Raw genomic sequence first — 23284 nt, forward strand, 5'->3', positions numbered from 1 at the left:
TAATATCAAGGGTGTTGTGGAAATGGTCATAAAAGATGGAAATATTTCTGCCATTGGCCCCCAGAAAATGTTGTGTTGTTTCTTTAGCACTATTATATTTCCACGCAGGTAGATGAGCAGTGGGATAGGTTTAGCTTGTTCAATGTGTTCTGTTCTATACTTTACATAGTCAGATTAACCTGTTTTGGGGCTGGGGGCAAAAGTTTGCCGTTGGGCCCCTGTTGCCTCCAGGTTTCCATCTAGCACAATTTTACCTTATACAACTTCATTTGACAAATGCATTGATTGATTTGATTGATTGATTTATTCATTGAATACTACCTGACTGCAGATTAAGATAAGATAAACCTTTATTGATCCCCAGATTGTCATGGAAGCAAGAAGACAGCAATAGTACAGAAAAATAAAAAATAATGAGAGAACTAAACTAAAATCAATTTAGAATAAAATAGAAAAAACTATACAAGAACTTGCAGAGTCAGCAATCAGTGTATACCTGATGACAACTAATGGTACCTGGTTTGTTAGTCTGTCTTGATATCAGAATCAGAATCCGCTTTATTTACCAGGTATGAGGACACATACGAGGAACTTTTCTTTGGAGCATCGTTACTCACACTGTGCTTACACACAAAACAACCAAAACAAAAATATACACACTAATATAGACACAATATATATATACATACTCTGAACAGAAACAATATAGAGGCATGAGTGAAAGAAGGGAATCAATGAAATTATTTAAATGTGGAGCATAGTGTAAGGATACTGGGATAAATAGTATTATGATATTGTATTACAGTATGAACAGTATGAACATTATGGACAATTCTGAAATAGGAAATGAGAATGATGAATAAATAACAAATAATAAGTGAGATGTGAGAAAGGGAATGGTGTGTAAATAGTAAATAAATAAGTGAGATATGAAAATGAGAATGATGAATAATACTAAATAAGTGGAATAATAAGTGGCATACGTGTACATCATATATCACATAGCATACATTTTGTTGTATGCTTATTGTAATATTTTTAACATAATTTATTGTTTATGTCAAGCACCGTAGGAGACATTTCACTGCACAATGTAGAGGTAATGTTGAGTATGAAATACAAAAACTTGAAACAGAAAACATATATTTACAGTTATTTACAATCAGACTACCTGATTAAATAAAACAAAGTAGTGTTTTTGTTGTTTTTTTTGACTGTAATTAAATATTTAGTTGTGATTGGTGGGATTTTCCGTTCTCCCCTCAACATCCAGCAGATGGCGACGTTGGAGCTGTTCTAAATCGTGTGCGTGCGTGCGTGACAGCGCGTGCGTGCGTGTGTACGCGCGTACGTGTGTGAGAAAAAAAACGGGGGGGGGGCTGTTCAGTTGCTGTCCGGTGTTTAGCGTTAGCGAGGTAGCAGCTAGGCTGTGCTGGTGCTGTGCAAGCAGCAGCTAAAAAGATGCAAACAGCTACGGCTGTACACAATTTAGAGGTTCCTGGAAGCTAGCGTTAGTTACCGTATATGTTTAACGTTAATTCAGAGGGGGAAACTTGTGTTCCTGTGTGACAAGGACGCTAGCAGAAATGGCCGGAATTATTAAAAAGCAAATTTTGAAACATTTGTCAAGGTAAGTGTCATCTCTGGCTTTGTGTTAGCCCGTTAGCCCAGCTAGATGATGGTTTTACTGGTACTGCCTCCAACACAGCAAGCGTTAGCGAACTCTAGCTACATTGATGTCCACTTTGGTTACCAACTAGCTTAACGCTATACGTCGGAGCAGCCACATGAGAATACCGTTGGAGACTTGACAGTGAACGCAGCAAACCGGTCCAACCTTAGGGAGACTATAACGTTATCCACATTACTTTCCCAACTGTATGCATGTGTTATTACACATTACTCACTGCCTTTGATACTTGTTTGATGTATTAGATTCAATGGGCCTAACACCTTCCATCACTGTGCCCCACTGTCTACTTTTTCTTTTAATGTCACTTGATGGTCTATGGGTCCCTACATATTATAATGACCATGAAAACTTGAAAACGCTGCGTTTAAAGACACATCTTCCATGTAAACCATTTGAATTACAAGATGCTTTATTGTCATGGGGAACAGAGGTTTAGGTTGTCAATTCAAGTGCGAAAATCAAATGTCTACACAATGAGTAACGGTATATCTACTAGAATAAAGTGTAAACAGAGCTGTGTAACAGTGCAACAAATAATCAAATATATAAATGAAACTATCTACCTTGGTTTCTCAGTTATTTATTATGCTTAGTACAATTAAATAACAACGCTGTCAGTAATGCTCCTTTAGTTTTAGGAAGATCCCTATCTTTTTTCAGCTGACAAAAACTAGTTCTCCAGCTTCAGCATCCTCTCCATAGCTGACTGGAGCCTTTGCTCTGTACCTGGTCTTACTTCCTCTATATGTGAAGCTGCTGCTCAGGAGACACATAGAGCATGCTTTTTCCCTCCCATTAGTTGGGTAGTGTTTTCTTTTGCTGTCCGTTTGGCACTGCTGAGTTAAGAAATTAATTGATTGGGTTTAGAGAGCAATGTGTTTAAAAGGTCTCTCTTACCCCAGCTGGATAGAGTCAAAGTTAAAGTTCATCAAGGTCTGACAGGTATCTCACAGGTAGTGAGGTAGGTGTGTGCTAAAAAATCTGAGGCTTTCTGTTTGACTGACTTGTATTCTCCTCCCTGCTATTTTCTCTTTCACTGAATAATTAAAAGAATTATTTGCACCAGATAGCATGCAATGGACACATACTTTGCTTGGTCAGTAGACATGCAAGCACATGGGCTTTATAGTCCAAGTGTCCAAGGCTTTCTCTTAGGTATCTGGACTTCTTCAACCACTGAGGGAGTGTTGGATTTAAAAATTCTTTCTTTTTAATGGTCTAAGAGCAATCTTGGTGTTGTTTAATTGTAGAACAAACAGTCGTGCTTTGGGCAAAGTTTGTACAATGACTTTTCTTGCTTCGGACAAGCTCTGGGATGTCTGTACTCTGGACCATGCTAATTTGCCAAATCTAGCCTAAATTGCTAGTTCTATAAATAATAGCAACACTATATAGCGGTCTTTGCTCTAGTGTAGGTCTTATGAACCAATCACCAAATCACTCCTTTTTATTCTGCCAATCTAAAAGGCAACTGTATTAAAATTAGAGCTGGGCAATATATCAATATTATATCAATATCGTGATATGAGACTAGATATCGTCTTAGATATTGGATATCGTAATATCGCAATATGGCCAAAGTGTTGTCTTATCCTGGTTTTATTTTCTGCATTACAGTAAAATTATGTCATAATCTGAATTTACCAGACTGTTGTACCTGTTCTATTATTAGCCTTTACCCAGTCATTATATGACTTTAACAGTCATTATATCCACATTACTGATGATTATTTATCAAAAATCTCATTGTGTAAATACTATGTGAAAGCACCAATATTCAACACTCTAATATTGTTGCGGTATTGATATCGAGGTATTTGGTCAAAAATATCATGATATTTGATTTTTTCCCCATATCGCCCAGCCCTAATTAAAATGCACAATGTTGTACACTCAATTCAAAGCTGCTTGGTATTTTTGGACTTCTGAACTAGCTCTGCACCACAAGCATGACTAATGAAAGGCCATTGAAAAGCAATGGGCCAGGTTTTGTCTGAAGAAAAAGTGTTGAGTCGTTATTTTGTTGCTTAGTGTCAAAGAAAAGCTTAAGTTTTGACCATTGACAATGAAAGCATGCAGATTTTCCTGAATAGTGTTCAGTCATATGGTGTATGTGAAATTAAAATACTTAACAAATTGATTTGCTCGGATTGCTGCTATATTGACCCAGTGTGGGGTTGTAACCTGTTCTTGGCAGTTGGAGCTCGCTACATAAGCACCCTCGGAGAGGTTAAGCCATATGGGGAGTACCAGTAGAGCTGTGTGCTCTAGTAAGGAGGCTGCAGCTGTTTCTCAGGATGACTCATTCAGTTGCATTACTTCAATAACATCTTGGCCAAGATAGATAATTGAATTTTGTGTAATTCTGTCTCCCAAATCATCAGTGATGTGTGATGGTGTCAGGCGTTTCCCCTAGTATTCACTCTTTTTATCTGGTCTAATTTCCTTAGGTTTACCAAGAATCTTTCCCCGGACAAGATCAATGTCAGTACGTTGAAGGGGGAGGGGCAGCTGTCCAACCTCGAGCTTGATGAAGAGGTGCTGCAGAACATGCTGGACCTGCCTACCTGGCTTGCTGTCACCCGGGTCTACTGCAATAAAGCCGCCATCAGGGTATGTTAATGACTTGTCAAACCTGATTGTGTATCTGGTCTGCGAAGTGAGGCCGTCTCCCTTTTCTAAAAGGACTATTGAAACACAAAGCTGGTACAGAAAAACTACAGAATTCATGTCAGCTTGGTAATTATTTCAAAGTTAATTTTCAAAGCAAACCAAGGTTTTCTGTTTATTATTGCCAAAGAGTCTATGAAATTCAGGGTTCACAGAGTCGTAGAAGAAATGAGCAGTGGCAGTACCACGGAGATAAGCACTGCTAGTGGCACTACTGATAATGTTATGGTCCTTCAGACCAGCACTGGTTATTGGTAACGGAGAGGCAAGCCATGATTCAGAGGAACACGACAGCCCAGAGGCTAGAGTGATCCTGGGATAAACTGGCTGGTGTGCATTGAGCTGTTAGAAGGGATGGCTTGTGTTCCTAAATCATCCCAATAATACCACATATTTAAGGCCATGGATTTGATCTAAATTTAGTAATGATATCTTGTTATTAAAGTCTATTCTACACAACATATGCATATTTTAAACTTCTGAACCTCAGTTTCTCCTTGAGTTTCCCAAAGATAACTTTAAAGTAGCAAGCAGCATTGTAGAACAGTATTAGCTATATTATGTACTGTATGTATATTATTATTATGCTTGCGACTGTACTGTTTTTACTGACTAAAAATATCCAAACGTAAGACACAATATCTTTTACAGTATGTTTTTGTGTTCCATTTTACACACATATCCTCGATCTTCAGTCTGACTTGTTGTGTAATATGTACGCCATTGTGTTTTAAAGGAACACGCCACCGTTTGTTGAAATAGTGCTTATCACGGTCTCCCCTAACTGTAAATAGGTGGGCCAATGCATTTTTTGGTCTCAGTGCATGCATTGTTTTAGTCCGGTGCAACACCGGCAGCGCCGCCGCTAGTTAGCTTAGCGTAGTGAATGGAATCCTATGTTGCTGGTTAGGAGTTTTTGAGTAAAAGTGAGTGAACAAAAAACAACAACAACCACCTAATTACTTCTTGTGGCCTACGTATTCACAACAAGTACAAATAGCTGTGCAGATTAAGACTACACGATTTCCTAGGCAGATACTGACTTGGGACTATATTGGGTGGAGGCACAGCCAAAGCACCTGCTGTTCACACAGCTAGACTTTATCTCATTAATGAGGTTGGTGTGTTGTGAACAGAGTGACTGCCGACTCTGAGTAAAAACTTTTTATTTTCAGCTGCTTACTGGAATTCACTTGCTGTGTATATTCCGATTTTCAGAAAATGGCCCAGTCCAGACTTTCTCAAAATACTTTCATTAATGACCAAATTCTTAAAAAATGAAATTAGATTCCAGTCCGCCTCGGCTGTACTCTGTTAATCAGCGTATGTTAGCATGCTAGCCTAAGCACCTAACACTTGGCTGTTGCCCAGCCCTGTATCAACGAATTATTTACTAGCCATTGTGATTCATTAGCCGAAAATATTGTAAAACACAGCAAAGGCTTTGGTGTTTCCTATGACATTATAGTGTGTTAAAACATTGATGCAACCACGTTCCTTTAAACCGAGGAAAATTTACAATCCAAGCATTCCTGTCTTCAGAAGACATCCATGCATTCCAGCCATCCACATTTAAATGCTCATGTTTATAGGCTGGCTATTTTGCAATCCTATTTTTTTAAATAATTATTGTCAGCAGTCATATATTATCAACAGTAAGGGTCATTTTCAACAACTGTTGTTCTTTCAGTTTTTACACTTTCTTTGCCTCCCTTTGTCTTATCAAGACTGTATACTTTATTTCTCATTTCCTCTTGTCTTACAGTAGTTCATCCGGTACTTGATAATAATAATTTAGTCAATAGCTGAAGTTGATATTTAAATTGTAGAACAGAAGTGGCAGTATGAATCCAAATTTGACAGCGCTCCAGTTATTGTTGTTGCAGTTGCCTCACAGGTGGTTGACGTTCATGGTGCGCTTGTGCTCAGTGAATGAATGTGCAGCGCGGAATGCTTTGGCGAGTGTTCGTGACTGACTCTTTGGACCTTGTCTTCCTGTCTTTTTAGATACAATGGACAAAGTTGAAAACAAGCCCCATCTGTCTGGTAAGTTTGATGTTATATCTACAGAGTTCTTGCACATTTCTTTTCAAGATTAAGCTTCTCCCTTCATATTTTAATCCCAAAATAAACTAACTTTGGTGTGACTCTAGCAGTGAGCATAGTTATTTTACCGTTTTGTTATACTGCTCCATAGGTTGTGCTCTCTGTCATGTTAACATACGTCAATGTTAGGTTACTTCACTCTTTATCCTTGGTCAATTGCATGCTTGGTAATTTCCTCTTGTGTGCAGTTTTTGGATAAGGTAGAGGTAGAAATGAGGACATGTGAGGAGCCACGTCCACCTAATGGCCCTTCTCCTATAGCTATTACAGCAGGCCAGAGGTAAGCCCAAATAAATCTTGCGCCAATATCTCTGACTACTAATACTAAATTCAATGTACATAGTGAAACATTGCCTCGCTCATCTTTACTTCGTGTATTCACAGCGAGTACGGCTTTGCAGAGAAAGTGGTGGAGGGCATGTCTGTTAGGATCAACTCCATAACCATCAAGGTGCAGGCTCGTGCCTTCCACGCCTCCTTCGAGCTCTGGCAGTTACAAGGCAACAGCCTCAACCCCAAATGGCAACGCACGGACCTCCGCTACACTCGCGTCACCGACCCAAAGAGAGGAGAGGTACAGTGCAGCACACTTTGGTCCCCCTACTCGCGCAGCTTTGCCACTGCTCTGCCTGGAAGTTCCAACTGAAGAAAAGGTTTTACCACAGAAACTGTGTGCTCATTTAGCCCCGCATTAAATCGTTTAATCAAGCCCATTGTTGTGGTTTTTATTAGCTGCAGGGATTATATTGAGATGAACAACCTTTCAGAATGAGCTCTTGTAATCCACTTAAAAGCAAATGCGTCCGTTGCCTTTTCTTTTTCTGTTTCTATTAAAAACCATTGGCCTTGCCACACTGGTACTGAGTCCATATAAGTATTAAGACATGGGGTGTTTTTTTTGTCTCATAGTGCTTTTTTTTTGTCTCATTGTGTTGTTTTGTCTCGTAGTGTTGTTATTTTGGTCTCGTAGTGTTGTTGTTTTTGTCTCATAGTGTTGTTTTGTCTCGTAGTGCTTTTTTTTGTCTCATAGTGTTGTTTTGGTCTCGTAGTGTTGTTGTTTTTGTCTCATAGTGTTGTTTTGTCTCGTAGTGGTTTTTTTTGTCTCTTAGTGTGTTTTTTTTGTCTCTTAGTGTGTTTTTTTTGTCTCGTGTGTTCTGTCTGGTAGTGAGTTTTTTGTCTCGTAGTATGTTTTTTTGTCTCGTAGTGTTTTGTTACGTAGTGTGTTTTTTGTCACTTGGTGTGTATTTGGTCACATAGTGTGTTTTTTGTCTGGTAGTGTGTTTCTTTTTGTGTTTAATCACACCTGTATTGTTTATTTCTTTTCATCAGGTGTTGACATTCAAAGAAATAAACTGGCAGAGCCTACGAATCGAGGCGGACGCCATTGAGAGTGACGACCAGGACCTCAGTAGCACCCCTTTACGCCTAATCACCAACCAGGGTCGCATTCGCATCGCTCTCAAACGCAGAGTAAGACCGTGTTTTTACCATTGAACTCATCTAAATTGCAAACTATTTGTCACAAGTCAAGTTTAATTCTTCATTGTTCTATCTAGATAAAGGACTGTAATGTGCTGGCGTCCAAGCTGCTTTTCATTCTGGACGACCTGTTGTGGGTGCTGACAGACTCTCAGCTCAAAGCCATCATACATTACGCCAAATCTCTCAGCGAGGCCATGGAGAAGTCTGCCCAGCAGAGGAAGAGCAGCACTGCTGAATCCCTACAGGTCCGGCCTCCTTCCTGCTTATGAATGTTTGGGGGGGAAGAAATCAGTACGAAGAATATTATATGTTGCTGTGTTTTAACTACAGAAGGAAAAATTTAGAACATCGTCAAGCTTAAAACATATGAGCCTAATTGATCTCAAGAATTGTTGTCCAAGTCATCTTTGTGCCTCTTTCTTTAAAAAGTCTCTATATTCCATTGTAAATCACTGAAAATTTGAATGATTTCAATGTCTTTAAGGAACGGTAAATACGGTAAATGCGATTTTGTGATAGCCCCACACTAGCACTTACAGTGTTTTCTCAGCTTGTCTTTACACAAAACTGTATTTACATAGAGTTGTTTTACTGCTCAGTATATTCACATATTTTTAGATAACATATGTACTTTACATTCATTGGATTCAAGAGCTTTTAACTCAAAAGTAGCTGGGACATGACTATTTCTGGATATGTTTTCTTTAGTTTCTCTATGACGTCCGTGTTGCAAGACATATTCTCTTTGTTTTGTCAAATCATCTTGGTAATTTAGATGTTTGACCTCATCTGTGTTTTAGACTGCTCCTCCATCGCCTGGCCTCCACAACCTTTGGACAGAGCCCCCACCTGCCCCCACTGGCACCCCCAGCAACGCCAGTCAATACTTTGATCTCTATGATGTAAAGGAGTCTTCTTACCACACCTTCATATCTCGGTTGGACTTACACATATGCAACGACAGTTCTTCAATGGATGAAGGTTAGTTGAAAAATGACTCTCCAATCACCATGTGCCAAAAAACGATTAACATGGAGCCTTTATTATTCAACTCAATTAAATTTTATTTACAGTAAGAATATGTTATAGAGTTATCTCGAGACACTTTGCAGATAGAGTAGGTCTAGACCACACTATAATAATTTACAAGGACCCAACAATTCTAGTAGTTCTCTCCAGTGGCAAAGAAAAACTCCCTTTTCCCGGTCTGACGGGCTGGTTGGGGTTGAAATGAAGAGAGGGATTAAGAGTCACAGCAAAAGATAATGGAACAGTGACTAAAAATAGTAGTTTGTAGCAGCAGGGCATAGCAGGGTGCAGCAGGGCATCGCAGGACGTGTAGCAGGACCACGGCAACAGCTGCAAACATGATTTTGGAGCCTCCCTGATCCAAGGAAACATGCTGGGGGGGAAAGGACCTAAGGACTCCGGGGAATGACTCCCCAGAGCTAGGTTAGTAACACGCATTTCTGGGACATGGATGCACACAAATGGAAAGATAAAAGGAGAGAGGAGCTCAGTGTATCACAGGAATCTATCAGGAAATATCTCAGTGTGTTGTTTGTAATTGTTTGCTTTGTTAATTTTTGAATATAAAAGAAAATTTTAAAAACAGTGTGATCACAAAAAAGGCTGGTCTTGCACACATCATATGCTCATTGCACAGATGAGGCTCCGCCATCAGGCTTGCAAGGTGCCATGCAGCTGACATTCAGGAAGCTGGGTTTTGACTACTATCCTGTCCACAGGCCTGGTGAGTGTGACATCTGGTCCTTTCTCTGACTATATTTTCTTACCACAGTTTACCCAGAGGCTTTTCCCTGCTCCTACTTAAACCACAGCATTCATTCAGGACTAGCTGTTAGGAGGATTACTACTCAAGCAGACTAATGGATTGGGAGATTATGCCCAGTGCCATTATTCTTTGTGAAATTCCTGAGGTGTAGAATGTAGAGCAGCAGAGTCGCCTCTGGAGTTGATTATGGTCAATTAAACACGGTCAGAAAATACTTTTTGTTTTGCTTTTTCTGAGGGATTAATAATTGCGGCCTTTGAATTTTAACAGAAGAAAGATGTCTAAATCCACACAATACAACTTTGTATACAGCCTGTGTGTATACAGTATATAACCACATATCCAGGTTTTAAAAGTGGTGAAATTTACAAGGGGATGCAGACAGAGCTAAACAAATATAAACAAACTCAAACATATAGCTGTTATATTCAGGCTTGAGCTGAACAATACACTGTGAATCAGGTTTCCCTCAAAGATAATCAGTTTTAAGCCTGGAGTGGTTGCTCAATCATAGCTGCTCTAATACAGCTGATGGATGTCGACACTGGGAACGCCACAGTGGAGCCATGGAGGCACAGGCCCAGTGGGCTGGGAAACTGCTACAGGAGTACCAGAGGAGAGTAGAGGCTTCTGGATTACCTGGGCCACATACTGAGGGGCCCTCGCCAACTAAGGACTCTTCTGCAAAGACAGTGCAAGGTATGAGCGCAATATGGCTACATTTCAATTCTATTTGTCTTGCTATAGGAAATCTATGTCTTTTGTGACAGCTAAACACAGATACAGTTGCACAGACTGCATACATACCCAGATCTCATAAAAACAACTGGGAATCAGTGCAAATGAATTAAAACATGAATATTTGTTCACTTTCATTACACAACAAAATACCACACAGTAGCAACAATAAAATGATGACCCCATCCCCCATACAATCCAAATACATGGCTCAGTTAACAGCAACATGTTTATGATAAGTAAGACTCAAATCCTAATCAGTAAAAATATTTTTGAACATCAGTTTCATGATCTCACTAGGAAGCAGACTTGCTCTTCCGTAAGTGAATCATTTCTGCTTGTCACGAAGTGTTTTCTCTCCCATGCACGTACTTTAGATGGACAGTCTAGTCCCAAGTCCACCCCCTCTGACACAGAGCAGGCCTCCGGCAGGAACTCTGTCACAGCTCCTTCACGGTCATCACTGAAGAGGCTGCGGTCTAGCTGTGTGGTGGTCAGGATGGATGATGTGGACATTCACCAGGCAAGCTTTAATGATCAACTGATTTGATTTACCTGCTCTAACAGAAGCCTTACTTAAGTTAATGTACTGAGAGACTGTTCCTCAGTGGCGGCAGTCAGACAGTACCTCTGACAACGCTAGAATACAGCTTGCATTTAGAAAACCTTACCAGTGACCGAGCAGTCACAGATGGTATTGATATTGAGGAAACGGGGGTTTATGATCAAAAGAATCTTAAATGGAACCAATCAAACTCCGGCCACGTCACTGTTGATCTACAGCGGATCATGCAGCCTGGACAATATCAACAACTCCCTTATCCTCTCCTGAAGAAATGATACCTAAAATGATATTTTCAGATGTCACCATCAGCTTCTTAGAAATCATGACATAACCTACAAATGTTAACAGGCAGGCAAATGAGAAGGTGTGTGTGTGTGTGTGTGTGTGTGTGTGTGTGTGTGTGTGTGTGTGTGTGTGTGTGTGTGTGTGTGTGTGTGTGTGTGTGTGTGTGGACCATGTATAGGGTGATAAGTTGATAAAAAGATGTGACAACACAAGGCTCTAAGCATGTTTAATTACTGACCACAGGCATTATCAAGATGGTTCCTGCGGTGATTTTTCTTTATAACACTTTTACATTTATAAGAAGAAAGATGTGTATACATTATTGGCTCTTTGCCAAAATGTAGCTCTGTTGTTAACTAGCTATCTGACACGAGTTTCCTGTGCTGTAGTGTGCTCATCACTTCCAGTTATCTTAAACTAGAAAAAGGCTTCGTAGCGCTGCATGCGTCTGCCTGACAGACCTTACAAAGGGAACAAAAGTCTGTTTCAGGCTAACTAATCTGTTTGATCAGATATTTGATTTGTGCTGGAATTATGTAAATGCATCAAATTACCTTTCTCGGAAATTGTAACATTAGAAGATTATACATGTGTAATCATTTCCTTACTAACAATTACAGCCTTGGAATACATTTCTGAAGCTTTAAACAAAATTATTCCTTAATTGTCAGTAAAACACCTCAGTAAGAATAGAATAGTTCCATAAATGTCACTTCACTGCTTCAGTGCCTTTTTAAATCTGAGACTGAGAAACCCCCCTTCCAGAAATTACACACTCAGACTGGTTCTGCAATTTCACTTTTGGCATTTCACACTTTTCATCATGGAAGAATGTAATATCAGGAGGCTATTTTAAGTTTAAGACACTTGTAGTTCCCCATTTGAAAGAATCCGAGGCACCCAGGGGGACATTCTGTACATGTCTGGTTCTCCACCTTTAATTTAGACAGGAAGTCACTGATGTTCAAACTCAGGTGGTTTGGTTCTGTTATGTGCAACATACTTGCACTTTTGTCGAGAGATTGAGTTCCTTTTCTTATTGTGTCTTGAGTCAATTACATAAATGCAAAATCACATTGCATATTTAGTGCTATTTCCACCACTGTTCTAACCTCTACACCTCAACATTCAGGTGTCTACCAGAGGCCGTCAAAACAAGAAGACCTGCTCTTTAATCTCCTGCAACCGTAAAGCTCCGCGTTTGCCAGACAACGTACCAGCAGTTCATCTGCAGTTCACTGAATACTACTTTCCTGACAACCCCAGTTTTTCAGGTATCATGCAAACATATTTAACCATGTCTGTTTTTTTTTCTTTTGCTTGTTAACATCCACATTGGTTGTGAATTTGCCATTATTACAAATTATGACATGTGAATATCCTGTATCAGTATACCTTTTTCTTCTTTCAGTGCCCACCTCAAACCTGTACGCCCAGCTGAATGGCTTCCAGCTCTGTGTAGACCCAGCCAGCGTGCTGTGGATCAATCTGTTTTCCCGGGGTTTGCTGCACACCCTGGACCAAGTCAAAGCTTTCTACCACTTGCAAGACAGCAGCAGGGCTGAAGAGCATGTGGACATCCGCATGGATGCAGCTCAGCTCAAGGTGAGTACACAACTGTTTTTACATATTAGTGGTTTCAATTCATTTAAATTCAAAATATTTGTTTAGCATGTTGTCTGATCAAAATGTGTTGCATTTCTAATAAATGTCTGTATAGTGATAGTTGATGTGACTCTTTTCTTTTTTTATTCCTTTCTATAGTTAATAATCCCCTTGGATTTTTCCATATTGGACCATCCGGAGCGTCCACAGTCGCTCTCTGTTACGGTACCCCAAATGGTTCTCAGCAACACCCGCCTCTGCCCTCATGGCTTCAGAGCTGACCTGAGTAGCACCATTGACAAGTTCGCCAGCTGCCCTTTCTTCCAGCACACACCTCCATGCCCCTACCCCAGAGACCATAGTGCCTTCCACCCCATCCCCTCCACCTTCCTCCAGCACTCTCAAGAGACAGCGCCCCAACCTCTGGACAGAAAGCAGCTACGATCACAGGATGTCTGGTCTCTCAGTCTGTCCTGTGTGACCCTAGGTTTTGATGGAGCTCGGCGGTTCCCCAAAGGCAAAACCCAACCTTTTGTTGAGCCCTTTGGAATGTCTGTTTGGATGTGCCAGCACTCTGTCTTCAAAAATGGATCATCGTCTTCCTCCTCTAGTCCCAGCAGAGCCCACCAGCCTTCTTCAGAGCAGGAAGAGGCTTCGCTTGCCTCTATCCACTTCTTGGCTCACACCATCACTCCAGTGAAGCTGTGGCTCAACCACTACCAGTATGTTGCCCTGCTGAGGATGAAGGATGCCATGGCTCGGTTGGGGGCAGAGTTGGGCAGGGATCTACGCGATGTTAAGCAGGCTCACGGCCAAAAGTCAAAACCTGCTACAGTTAACCTTTCTCTTCTGGTGGACTCTGCAGAATTGGGTCTTCTGTTGCCACCAGTGTGCACAGATCCTGAGGAAGAAATTCCCCACACCCCAGAGACAGACAGCCCCAGCATAACAGACTCTGACATCTCCCCGACTCACTCTCCAGTCCCGGAGAACAGAGAGTTAGAAAATGGCATCTCCTCGACCAATACTGTTAATGTGTTTGGTCAGGATGAACAAGATGGGGTGGTGGAGGAGGCATGTGAGGCTGTGGAGGAGGGGTTGGAGGGGGATGGTTTGACAGTACAGGAGGACACGTCTATCCTCTCCCCTCCACTCTCGCCTGGACACTCCCCTGCCCTCTCCCGCGAACCCTCCAACTTTAGCCTGGAGGGAGAACTATCAAGCGCCATCACTGTCACCAAGGATGTGACCAAAGATGCCATTAGTGCCTCGCTGGACCTGACCAAAGGGGCGTTTTCAATAACAAAGGATGCCTTTAGCATGCTGAGTCGTGGATCAGGGATGAGCAAATTGTTCAGTCCGCAGACAAAGTAGGTGTTAGTGCTCGCCTGCTGTGCTGTTGGCATGATTAATACTGTTTGTGTGTCTGGAACCCATATTGTGCACCACATGCTTTTACTGGTTGCTCCTTAACGTGTGTGTGTGTGCGTGTGTGCGTGCGTGTGCGTGTGTGTGTGTGTGTGTGTATAGGGAACAGGTCCAGCGTTCAGAACAGTCCTCCCCCTCTCTGGCTGCCAGCCTACGCCACCAATCCATGAAGCAGTCGCCTTCCCAGCATTCCTTTGATAGTGCTATCTTGGATGGCAGCCTGCCTGACGAATATCTCTCTGTGGATAGTGATGTCAGCGACAACTTTGTTGTTCTCATGGACTCAGGTGCTTAGAATACTACCAGGTTTCCAAAGCAATTTCTCTGAATTACTCAGGAGACATCTACTAATAAGTTTGTTTCATGTTTCCAGAGTCAGGTATGGAGTCCATGCGCCCCAACAACACTCCTGCGGGCAGTCGAGGCAGCCCAGCCCCAGGGACAGAGGGAGGTTCTTTAGCGGACCTCAGCAGCTCTCTGTCCCAAAGTATTGAGGATGTATCTCAGGATATGGTGGGTAACTGTGCTTATGCGGTATACGAAATTTCATGGATGGATTGAATTAGTCAGTGGAGTTGCATTATTTTTCTGAACAAAGCAATATCTGAAGGAATGTTTAGAATATTGTCCTCAGTACAGTTCTACATACTTAAAATTTAAACCTACAGTGGTTTAAATGTGATTTTTATTGTGATGCGCTGTTGTTACAGTCCTCGGTGTTGCTGCTGATCCTGAGCGGAACAGCTTGTACCATGGAAGTAAAGGGAGAAGACCAAGTTGTGGCTGTAGAAGTCCAGAATCTGAGTCCTGTGCAGATGGGCAATGTCAGGGTGTCAGATTTGCTGGCTGGCCTCGTACCAGGTTTACCTCTACAAACTCTTAAAAAATATTTTCTCCAATCACTTTTTCTCTGTTTACTAGTTATATGCAGCTCTTTTTTCATAGTTGACAAATCAGTTGTATGCTACTCATTTTCTAGAAATGCCTATTTTAGATTATTATTTAAAAAAGGGCAAAAGAAATGTGCAGTAAATCAATCCTGGTCTATGGGCTTCTTTGGCATCTTGAAGCTTAGTTCAATTTACCAACATATCTGTAAGATTTTTTTAAGATATCTACATATTGATTGATATCTAATCTCAGCAGTTTCAAACAAACAATTCATCACAGTTTCAGAATTTTAACAGTTTAATCACAACAACAAGAAAAGCACTTTTTGCATCTTTTATGTTGTATAAATGCCTCTAAATCAGAATGTAGTCACCTAATATTGGCACGTTGTCTCAGCTTAAAAAAAGGAACATGATCAAGTTACAGTATGCTGGAACAATATAACAGTATAAAGGGTCCACGTGGCTTACAAATGTACTTTTTCTTTTTTTCTGCAGCCCCAGTCGGACCAGTCCAGACGCAAGGTACCAGAGGCTCTCCAGTAGTGTGCATGCGAGCAGAAACGGGTCCCTCTGCAGTCCGACACTCCGCTCTAGCAGAGTCTTTGGGCTTCCTGGACATGAGAGTGCAAGACTGCAAGGCAGAGTTGTTAGCCTCAACAGTGGCCAACATTGGTCCTTTTCTGGAAGACGAGTTCAGTGCTGACAGTCAGCCAATGAAGTTACACATGAGAAACATCACCATCATTATGAAGGTGGGTTGTTGATTCTGTCTGGATTTCGGGTCAATGCATTTTACAATATTGTGTATCTGAATTTAGAACTTTACACATACAGTATATCACAAAAGTGAGACAACACTGGAGAAATTACACGTTGCTACAATGTAAAGTAGTGAGTACAGCTTGTATAATAGTGTAAATGTGATGTCCCCTCAAAATAACTCAACACACAGCTGTTAATTTATAAACTGCTGGCAACAAAAGTGAGTACACCACTAAGTGAAAATGTCCAAATTGGGACGACAGCCATGCAGACCAATTTGATGCAGTGTGCGGCGTTTGTTCTGAGCAGGCTGACCCCCCACCTCTTCAACCTCAGCGGCAATGCTGGCAGCACTCGTACGTGTGTTTCCCAGAGACTACCACTGGGTAGGACGCTGAGCACGTGCACTCAACTTCTTTGGTCGACCATGGCGAGCCCTTTTCTGAGTGGAACCTGTCCTGTTTAACCGCCGTATGGTCTTGGCCACCGTGCTGCAGCTCAGTTTCAGGGTATTGGCAATCTTCTTATAGCCTTGGCCATCTTAATGTAGAGCAACTATTATTTTTTTCAGATCCTCAGAGAATTCTTTGCAATGAGGTGCCAGGTTGACCTCCTAGTGACCAGTATGAAAGAGTGTGAGAGCGATAACACCAAATTTAACACACGTGCTCCCCATTCACACCTGAGACCTTGTAACACTAACGACTCACATGATACTGGGGAGAGAAAATGGCTAATTAGGCCCAATTTGAACATTTTCACTTAGGGGTGTACTCACTTTTGTTGCCAGCGATTTAGACATTAACGTCTGTGTGTTGAGTTATTTTGAGGGGACAGCACATTTAGACTGTTAAACAAGCTGTACACTCACTACTTTACATTGTAGCAATGTGTCATTTCTTCAGTGTTGAAAATGAAATATTTACAAAATCTTTTTCTCTCAAGATAATGTAACTTCTGAGGACAATCCACTCTATATGTCCTGTATATTTGTTTTTAGTCACAGTATCTAACCAAGACTCCTTGTGACACAGTGCCATTACAGAGTGGATTATCCTGGTCAAGTTAATCAAACTTTGGACTGACTGTAATCTTTTAGTGTAAAATGACTTAAACAGGAATGGGAAGCCAGCGTTGAGGTGTGTGGTTAAATGCCAGATTCCTTTTTTGTTTCTTTTAGGATGATAGCCCTAAAATCTACCCTACAGCCCCTCAATCTGTCCCAGCCTCATTCATTGTAGATCAGCTGCTCTTGAGCGCTGTAACGATGGCATCATGAGGCTCAAAGGTGAGTAAGAAAATATCATTACATTATTTTTTTAACTTGTCAGTATCATGGTACACCCACATATTAGCAGGATTGTAGTGTCAATGTCGTCAGACAAGACTAAATATGTTCGTCAACAACCTTTTATTCCATGACGATGACAAGACTCCACCAACGTTCAAATAAACCCGCTGACTAAGACTAAATTTACATGCTTTATTGTTGACGAAAAAAGACGAGACTAAAAGGTTCAATGCCCGTTTGGAGCGCCTGTCTGTTCCAAACAGGCCAATTGCTTGGTTCCCAGTATTTTCACTAGGCACAGTTCAATCAGGCTGCGGCTCATCTAGAGATTCGGCGTGTCCCCTTTTTTTTCATCTAGCCGTCACACATCCAGGTAGCGATGTGGCCTGTGCGGGGGGGAAAGCCCGGTTTAGCCTGCTGCAGAAGAGACTACAGCGGATAGCGATGTGCCCCGGCCCAAGGCAAGGGGAGGGAGTGGGGGGGAGGGAGGGAGCCAGCCCGGTTTAGCCTGCTGCAGAAGAGACTACAGCGTGTAGCGATGTGCCCCTTGCCCTGAGCAAAGAAAAGAGTGCTGTCAAAGGTGCTCTTAAACAGCTTGCAGAGCAGCTGGAGAAATGGAGGCTATGCAACTGCTAGCAACAAAACAAGGTGCTGTAGAGCCCAGCAGCCCTGGCTCTTATCTAACGTGTGTCTGTGTACGATGGTATTTGCATGAAAGAAGAGGCTTAATATAAAACCAGACAAGTTTAACAAAGTTGCATTCAACAAACATCATTCAACAAGTGTATTTTGTAAGGTAATTATGACATTTAGACAATATTTTATGTGTGAAATACTTTTTGACTGAAATGGTTATCAGAAATAATCTCAAAAATAATTTATTTAAAAAAAAGACTAAAATGTTTTGACTTAAACTTGACTAAGATACCTGAGTTCTCTTTTGATAGACTAAAATGACGAGACTTTGTTGACTAAAATTTGTCTAATAAAAAAAAAAAACATGTAAATGACTAAAAATGACTACAACTAACAAGCATATTTGGCACAAGACTAAATTAAAAATAGGTGACAAAATTAACACTACAGGATCGTGAACCGTAAAACCACAAATACTCCAGTTTGAAACATCTGCTGTAACGTCTTAACAGAAAGACGAACAGAAAGTGAACTTTACCATTTCCTTTTTGATTGCAGCTGAAGGGACAGACCCTAAAGGCTCAGCAGGTGGTACTGTGGCTGGTCCGGACAACCCAAACCACCAGGTAGGGGGACCAGGCCGTACCATTTACTGTATACTGTATACTGTGTTGTAGCCAGGATTTTAGGCTCATGACTCAAATGTGTGGCTTTTGTGGATAGTAAATGTTTATTTTTTTTTGCCTGCTCAGACGAGTGGACAAGTTGTACTATTTCAATATGTCTCTCCATATTTTAGTTTAAAAAAAGACATAAAAAACAGAATCAAAGAAAGTAAACCACTTAAGACAATGTCAATGGTGAAGGATATTGCTTTGCACTGTTTAGCACAATTTAATTAGATTAATTATAATAAATTTGCCAGCAATAGTCATTTTGTTTCTACACCAAAACATGATTATACATTTTATAATATATTATAGGATGCAATATATTAGACTTGAGGTCTCAATTTTAAAATTAGAGTTAATTTATTCACTGATCACTATCCTGCAGACGATTTCCACAATCAAATCCCCCCCAAAAGTAACACTTAGGAACAGGTTGGAAAAACATCCCCTACAGGGTACAGGACTTCAGGGGTCATTATGGCCCTGGCTGTATCCCAGCCACAGCTTAGGGATCCAGCAAACAAAAGGACCTCTTTATTTAGTATTGTAATGTCATGTCGTGTCAGGTATGTGACTGTCAAGTGTAACATTAATTGAGTGTGAATTTAAGAGACTGCTTGCAAACTAATTTGTTGGCTATTAAAAAGTAAATGAGGCTGTGTGTAGCTCTGTATTATGATACTTTCACAGAGTCAGGTCAAGCTATCCAAACCTCAGCCAAGAGTTAGAGTTACAGGTTCTACTCGTGTTTAAATCTGTAAGAATCTGCCTGTCTTAAATACAGCTGATGGCTGCTCCGTGTATCAACAGTTGGGGAAAGCTGTAGGAACGTACAGTTATGAGCACTTCAGTGTTATTTGTAAATCGTGTCGTCCAGACAGTGCTGTCCATAATCTATCTGTGGACACGGTACGATGTTTGTATGCACACAAAAAAACTGCATAATGCGTTTAAAGTAGTATTGCTAACAATGGCCAACCTAGCTAGAGCTGATGATAACGATAATCCGACTTGTAAATGGAACGCAACTCGGGTGTGATGTCATTCCCATCTTCGGCTTCTGAGTTCCGAGGTAAATGGAACGCAGTACAATACTGGTGTCCTGTTACTGGTCAGCTCTAAGTTCAAGAACACAGAGATGTGTCATAAGATTGTGTTATGGTTAGGGTTGGTATGGAATTTCAGTTCCTCTTTTCGGTTCCACTTAATGTGTCGACTGAAACGTTTTCCCTCTGTTGCTCCAAAATGGACGTAAAAATATCCCACTTTCTCTGTAGTCTACCGTTAGCTAGCTGTCGTAAAGGCTACTTTTAAAATGCCATATTTTTCCCCTTGGCTCTGGTTAGCGTACCAACATTTATTTAGTTGTTACTTGTTAATAGTGTAACTGTTATTTATTGTTCAATTATTTTAGTTGTGTGTTAGGTGACTTAGGTTTACTTGTTATCTATTTAAGTACTTTAAAACGTTAATATATTGGTAAATTTGAATAGTTTTCAATTAAAAAAAAAAGCTCTATTAAAGAGCCTTTCTTTGATGTCATTTTTCAGTTTTTCTAGAATCGGTTTAGGACTCAGAATCTTTTTAAAATTACCGGTTCTGCATCGGAATCGTAAAAATCCAAACGATACCCAGCCCTGGTTATGTTATTGTAGTTACACCTGTTGCTATTGGCCAGAATCTGATATCCGCCCACTTGGCATGTAGCACCTTGCCAAAGCTTACCACTCCTAACCAATCCAATAATCCGTTACAGAGACAAACCCCGGAGTCCCAGCTCTCTGATGCCCTGGCTGCTCTCACCCAGGCCCTCAGCGACAGAGAACGCCTCCTTCTGGAAGTCAGGAAGCATGACCCCACATTCACTCTCTGAGCCTTATCTGTCTTTCCCCTCTGAACCTACAGCATCATGATGGGATGCATCAGGCTGAATGTCAGGAACCAGCGAGACTCAGTAGAAGCATGTCTGGACTTTGGACATGTTTGGAAAGAAAGTGAATCCAAGTTGTGGCTTTGGCTCACTTCCCACTATATCACACTGTTCATTAGATTACAAACGAGCCCCTATAACAATTACTAACAGGGAAACGTGTGAATTAACGTATAGCTACATTAATGGTACTACTTTTTAACTGGCAGTCTAGATATTCCTCACTGCTGTACTACTACACCAATTACGTTTTTTTTCCTCACCGAAATCAGTGTACAGTAAATGTATTGTGTAGTTTCAGTGTTTGACACACAGCATGCAAGAGTAAATATCAAGCTTTAATTCTGTCCAGTTAATGATTTGTGTTAACGGAAACATTAAGTTGAGCACTTGCCAAAACCTCCTCTCCACATGCACGGACACTGCCAGACAGCTGCTAGTCCATGAGTCGCTCCCTCTACAAAAACCCAACTTATGTTGAGCATGCTTTGTGAACAGTGCTAGTTTACACGTAGCACATTTACAGATAGACTGTCATAAAGCTAAATATACGTAGTAATGTAGATTACTTGCGTACAGCGTGTTCTTTTTTTTTTCTCTTTCATTTACGAAAAGTATTATGACAATATCAGCTGTTATTTGTTGAAAATGTGTTGTGAAAGGTAGGAAAAAACATTGCACTTTTTTTTTTTTTTTGGAAACATATCACTGCTTTCACTGAGAAGTGGGTGCACTTCCACCTTGCTTTATCACCAAGGTGGAATGGTTACACACTGAAGTTCTCAAAAAGCAGGTTGAATCATCAGTGTTCTTAGTCCTTGCGTTGTGAAAAGTTGATCCTGCTTCTTTTGTACTGTGAAACAATGTGCTCTGTGGTTGAATGTCAACTCGAGACGACTCGCCTCTTGTTCTCTCCCTCGGCTGTGGAGAGCAGGGTGCACAGTAGCTTCAGTATTGTAACTGGGTTAGTCTTTTTACTTTAACTTTGGTTTAAAGAGGTTAGGGATTACACCAGCTACCCGAGTTATAATACCTGATCTCCTTAAAACCTTTGTAGCTTGCCAGGAAACAACTCCGACTGCTAGTGTTATTACCTCTGTGCACATTTATCATGTAAAGTATAATGGTCATGAACTTATTTGTTTATTTATTTAGATTTTTCAAAGTGTGTTTTGAGTTTTGTTAGACCAGTTACTTTACAGTGTACTGAAGCCATATCAATCAAAGAAAATTACATTTAAAAAAAAAAAATGTGGTACTAATATTGTATGCACACAGTGGGATGTAAACCAAAATTCACCACAAAAACTGAGATTTCTCAGTGTGTCTAATTCTGATCTGCTGCAGATTTTATCTGTCAGGCAAGTTGCCAATTCAAATTTCTGTCACTTTCCTTGTTTTATGCATAAATCATGCATTGATTCAAACAATGAATTTATTTAATCAGCTACATTTTCAGCACAAATGTTCTATTGTTAAACCATTGGTTTAGCATTTTGCCTGTGGAGGTATGGTTATCTATTCCAATGGTTGCAAAAGCTGTCACAGCCACCTTTCACCATTCACCATTTTCCCACTGTGTGCGTGGGAGACCCCTGGTGGCCAAGCATTCCCCGGTCAAAATGTTCTTTTCTTTTTTAACTTTGGTTGCCTTGCAAGCTATGGATGACAAATTTACATTTTTAAAGAGGAATGTAAAATATTTAAGCAATAGAAAGGCCGCTTTGGTTTAACCAAAAAAAAGTGACAGCGGTAACACTACACATTATTGATGTGGAATTCTTCAATTTTTATGATTATTAATGTCAAAGAAAAATGATTCACCTGCCTAGCAGTTTGTTTTCCCATCAACTGCATGTATACTTAACACATCCTAATATCCGTGTAATAAAATAGAGATACTGCCCTCTAACAGTGTAACTTATAGCTGTGATCTTATCAGCTTTTGATGTTTTTGTTTTTGCATGGCCTTAGAAGACACATGTACACTGATACAAAAGTATACTTCCTTTGCTGGATGCAACATGTAGCTGTATGGTTTACCCAGTTTTCTTCTCCTCTGTCGGGGCCTAAATGTTAAGTAGCATCCCTATTCTGCTGACAAACTGGTGCTCTGAATTCCATCTGCTCATTACCTTTGTTAATAACCATGCAAAAAGGAGATGAAGAGTGTAGCGAGATTCACTTCAACCTGACAATTTGTTGCCACTGAGGGCAGATGCATGTACTGGTACTGAAGTGATGTTGCATAGTTAATGCCTCGTGAATCACTTGCACTTGTGTGAGAAACTCACTGGAAATTGCACTTGTTTTGATGTAATTCAGTATTTTTGTCAGTTGTGTAGTTACATTGAATTTTGTATTGTCTTTATCACTTCATTGAGGCTAATATAACATTGGTTCTGTGAACCAAAGCTAGTATGTTGAAAATATTTTAAAAGTAAAATAAATGACTAATTGCTGAACACATTTGCGTTGTGCCTTTAAGTTTTCATGTTTCCGGGTGACAAAAATAAGACTGCATCCACATTTTTGTTCACTCTGATTAGTTTGTTCGACTTTAACCTAAACAAAAAGTACATATTTCCAAATATACTTGAAACATTCTTTATTCTAGTATTATGAAACCAACTTTAACCAGTAATAAATTTGCAGTTGACTACTCATGAGGTTTTATAAATCTGAAAAAGGATCCAAACAATGTATTTTTTTAAATGTCAAAAGGGAATGTCCA

The 23284-nt window shown here is 40.5% G+C and overlaps 1 protein-coding gene and 1 long non-coding RNA gene across 2 annotated transcripts; one reads left to right on the forward strand and one right to left on the reverse strand.

Moving 5' to 3' along the window:
• Positions 1-1365: 1365 nt before the first annotated feature.
• bltp3a (bridge-like lipid transfer protein family member 3A) lies at positions 1366-23045 on the forward strand. The gene is given in 22 exon segments (XM_032522111.1): positions 1366-1630; positions 4144-4306; positions 6371-6409; positions 6658-6749; positions 6854-7043; positions 7799-7939; positions 8026-8196; positions 8752-8932; positions 9618-9704; positions 10275-10445; positions 10862-11007; positions 12467-12608; positions 12746-12939; positions 13099-14309; positions 14470-14654; positions 14741-14880; positions 15078-15228; positions 15756-16012; positions 17203-17269; positions 17272-17310; positions 18508-18575; positions 20377-23045. Coding segments are annotated over 22 exon segments (3996 nt in total). The 5' UTR covers positions 1366-1586; the 3' UTR covers positions 20494-23045.
• Positions 1996-5286, reverse strand: LOC116693258 (uncharacterized). Its single transcript, XR_004332879.1, has 3 exons — positions 5083-5286; positions 2977-2981; positions 1996-2006 (listed from the first exon to the last, which is right to left on the reverse strand). It is a non-coding gene; the product is annotated as an uncharacterized LOC116693258 (long non-coding RNA).
• Positions 23046-23284: the final 239 nt, after the last annotated feature.

The sequence above is a fragment of the Etheostoma spectabile genome, chromosome 7 (assembly GCF_008692095.1).
Source record: "Etheostoma spectabile isolate EspeVRDwgs_2016 chromosome 7, UIUC_Espe_1.0, whole genome shotgun sequence".
NCBI lineage: Eukaryota > Metazoa > Chordata > Actinopteri > Perciformes > Percidae > Etheostoma > Etheostoma spectabile.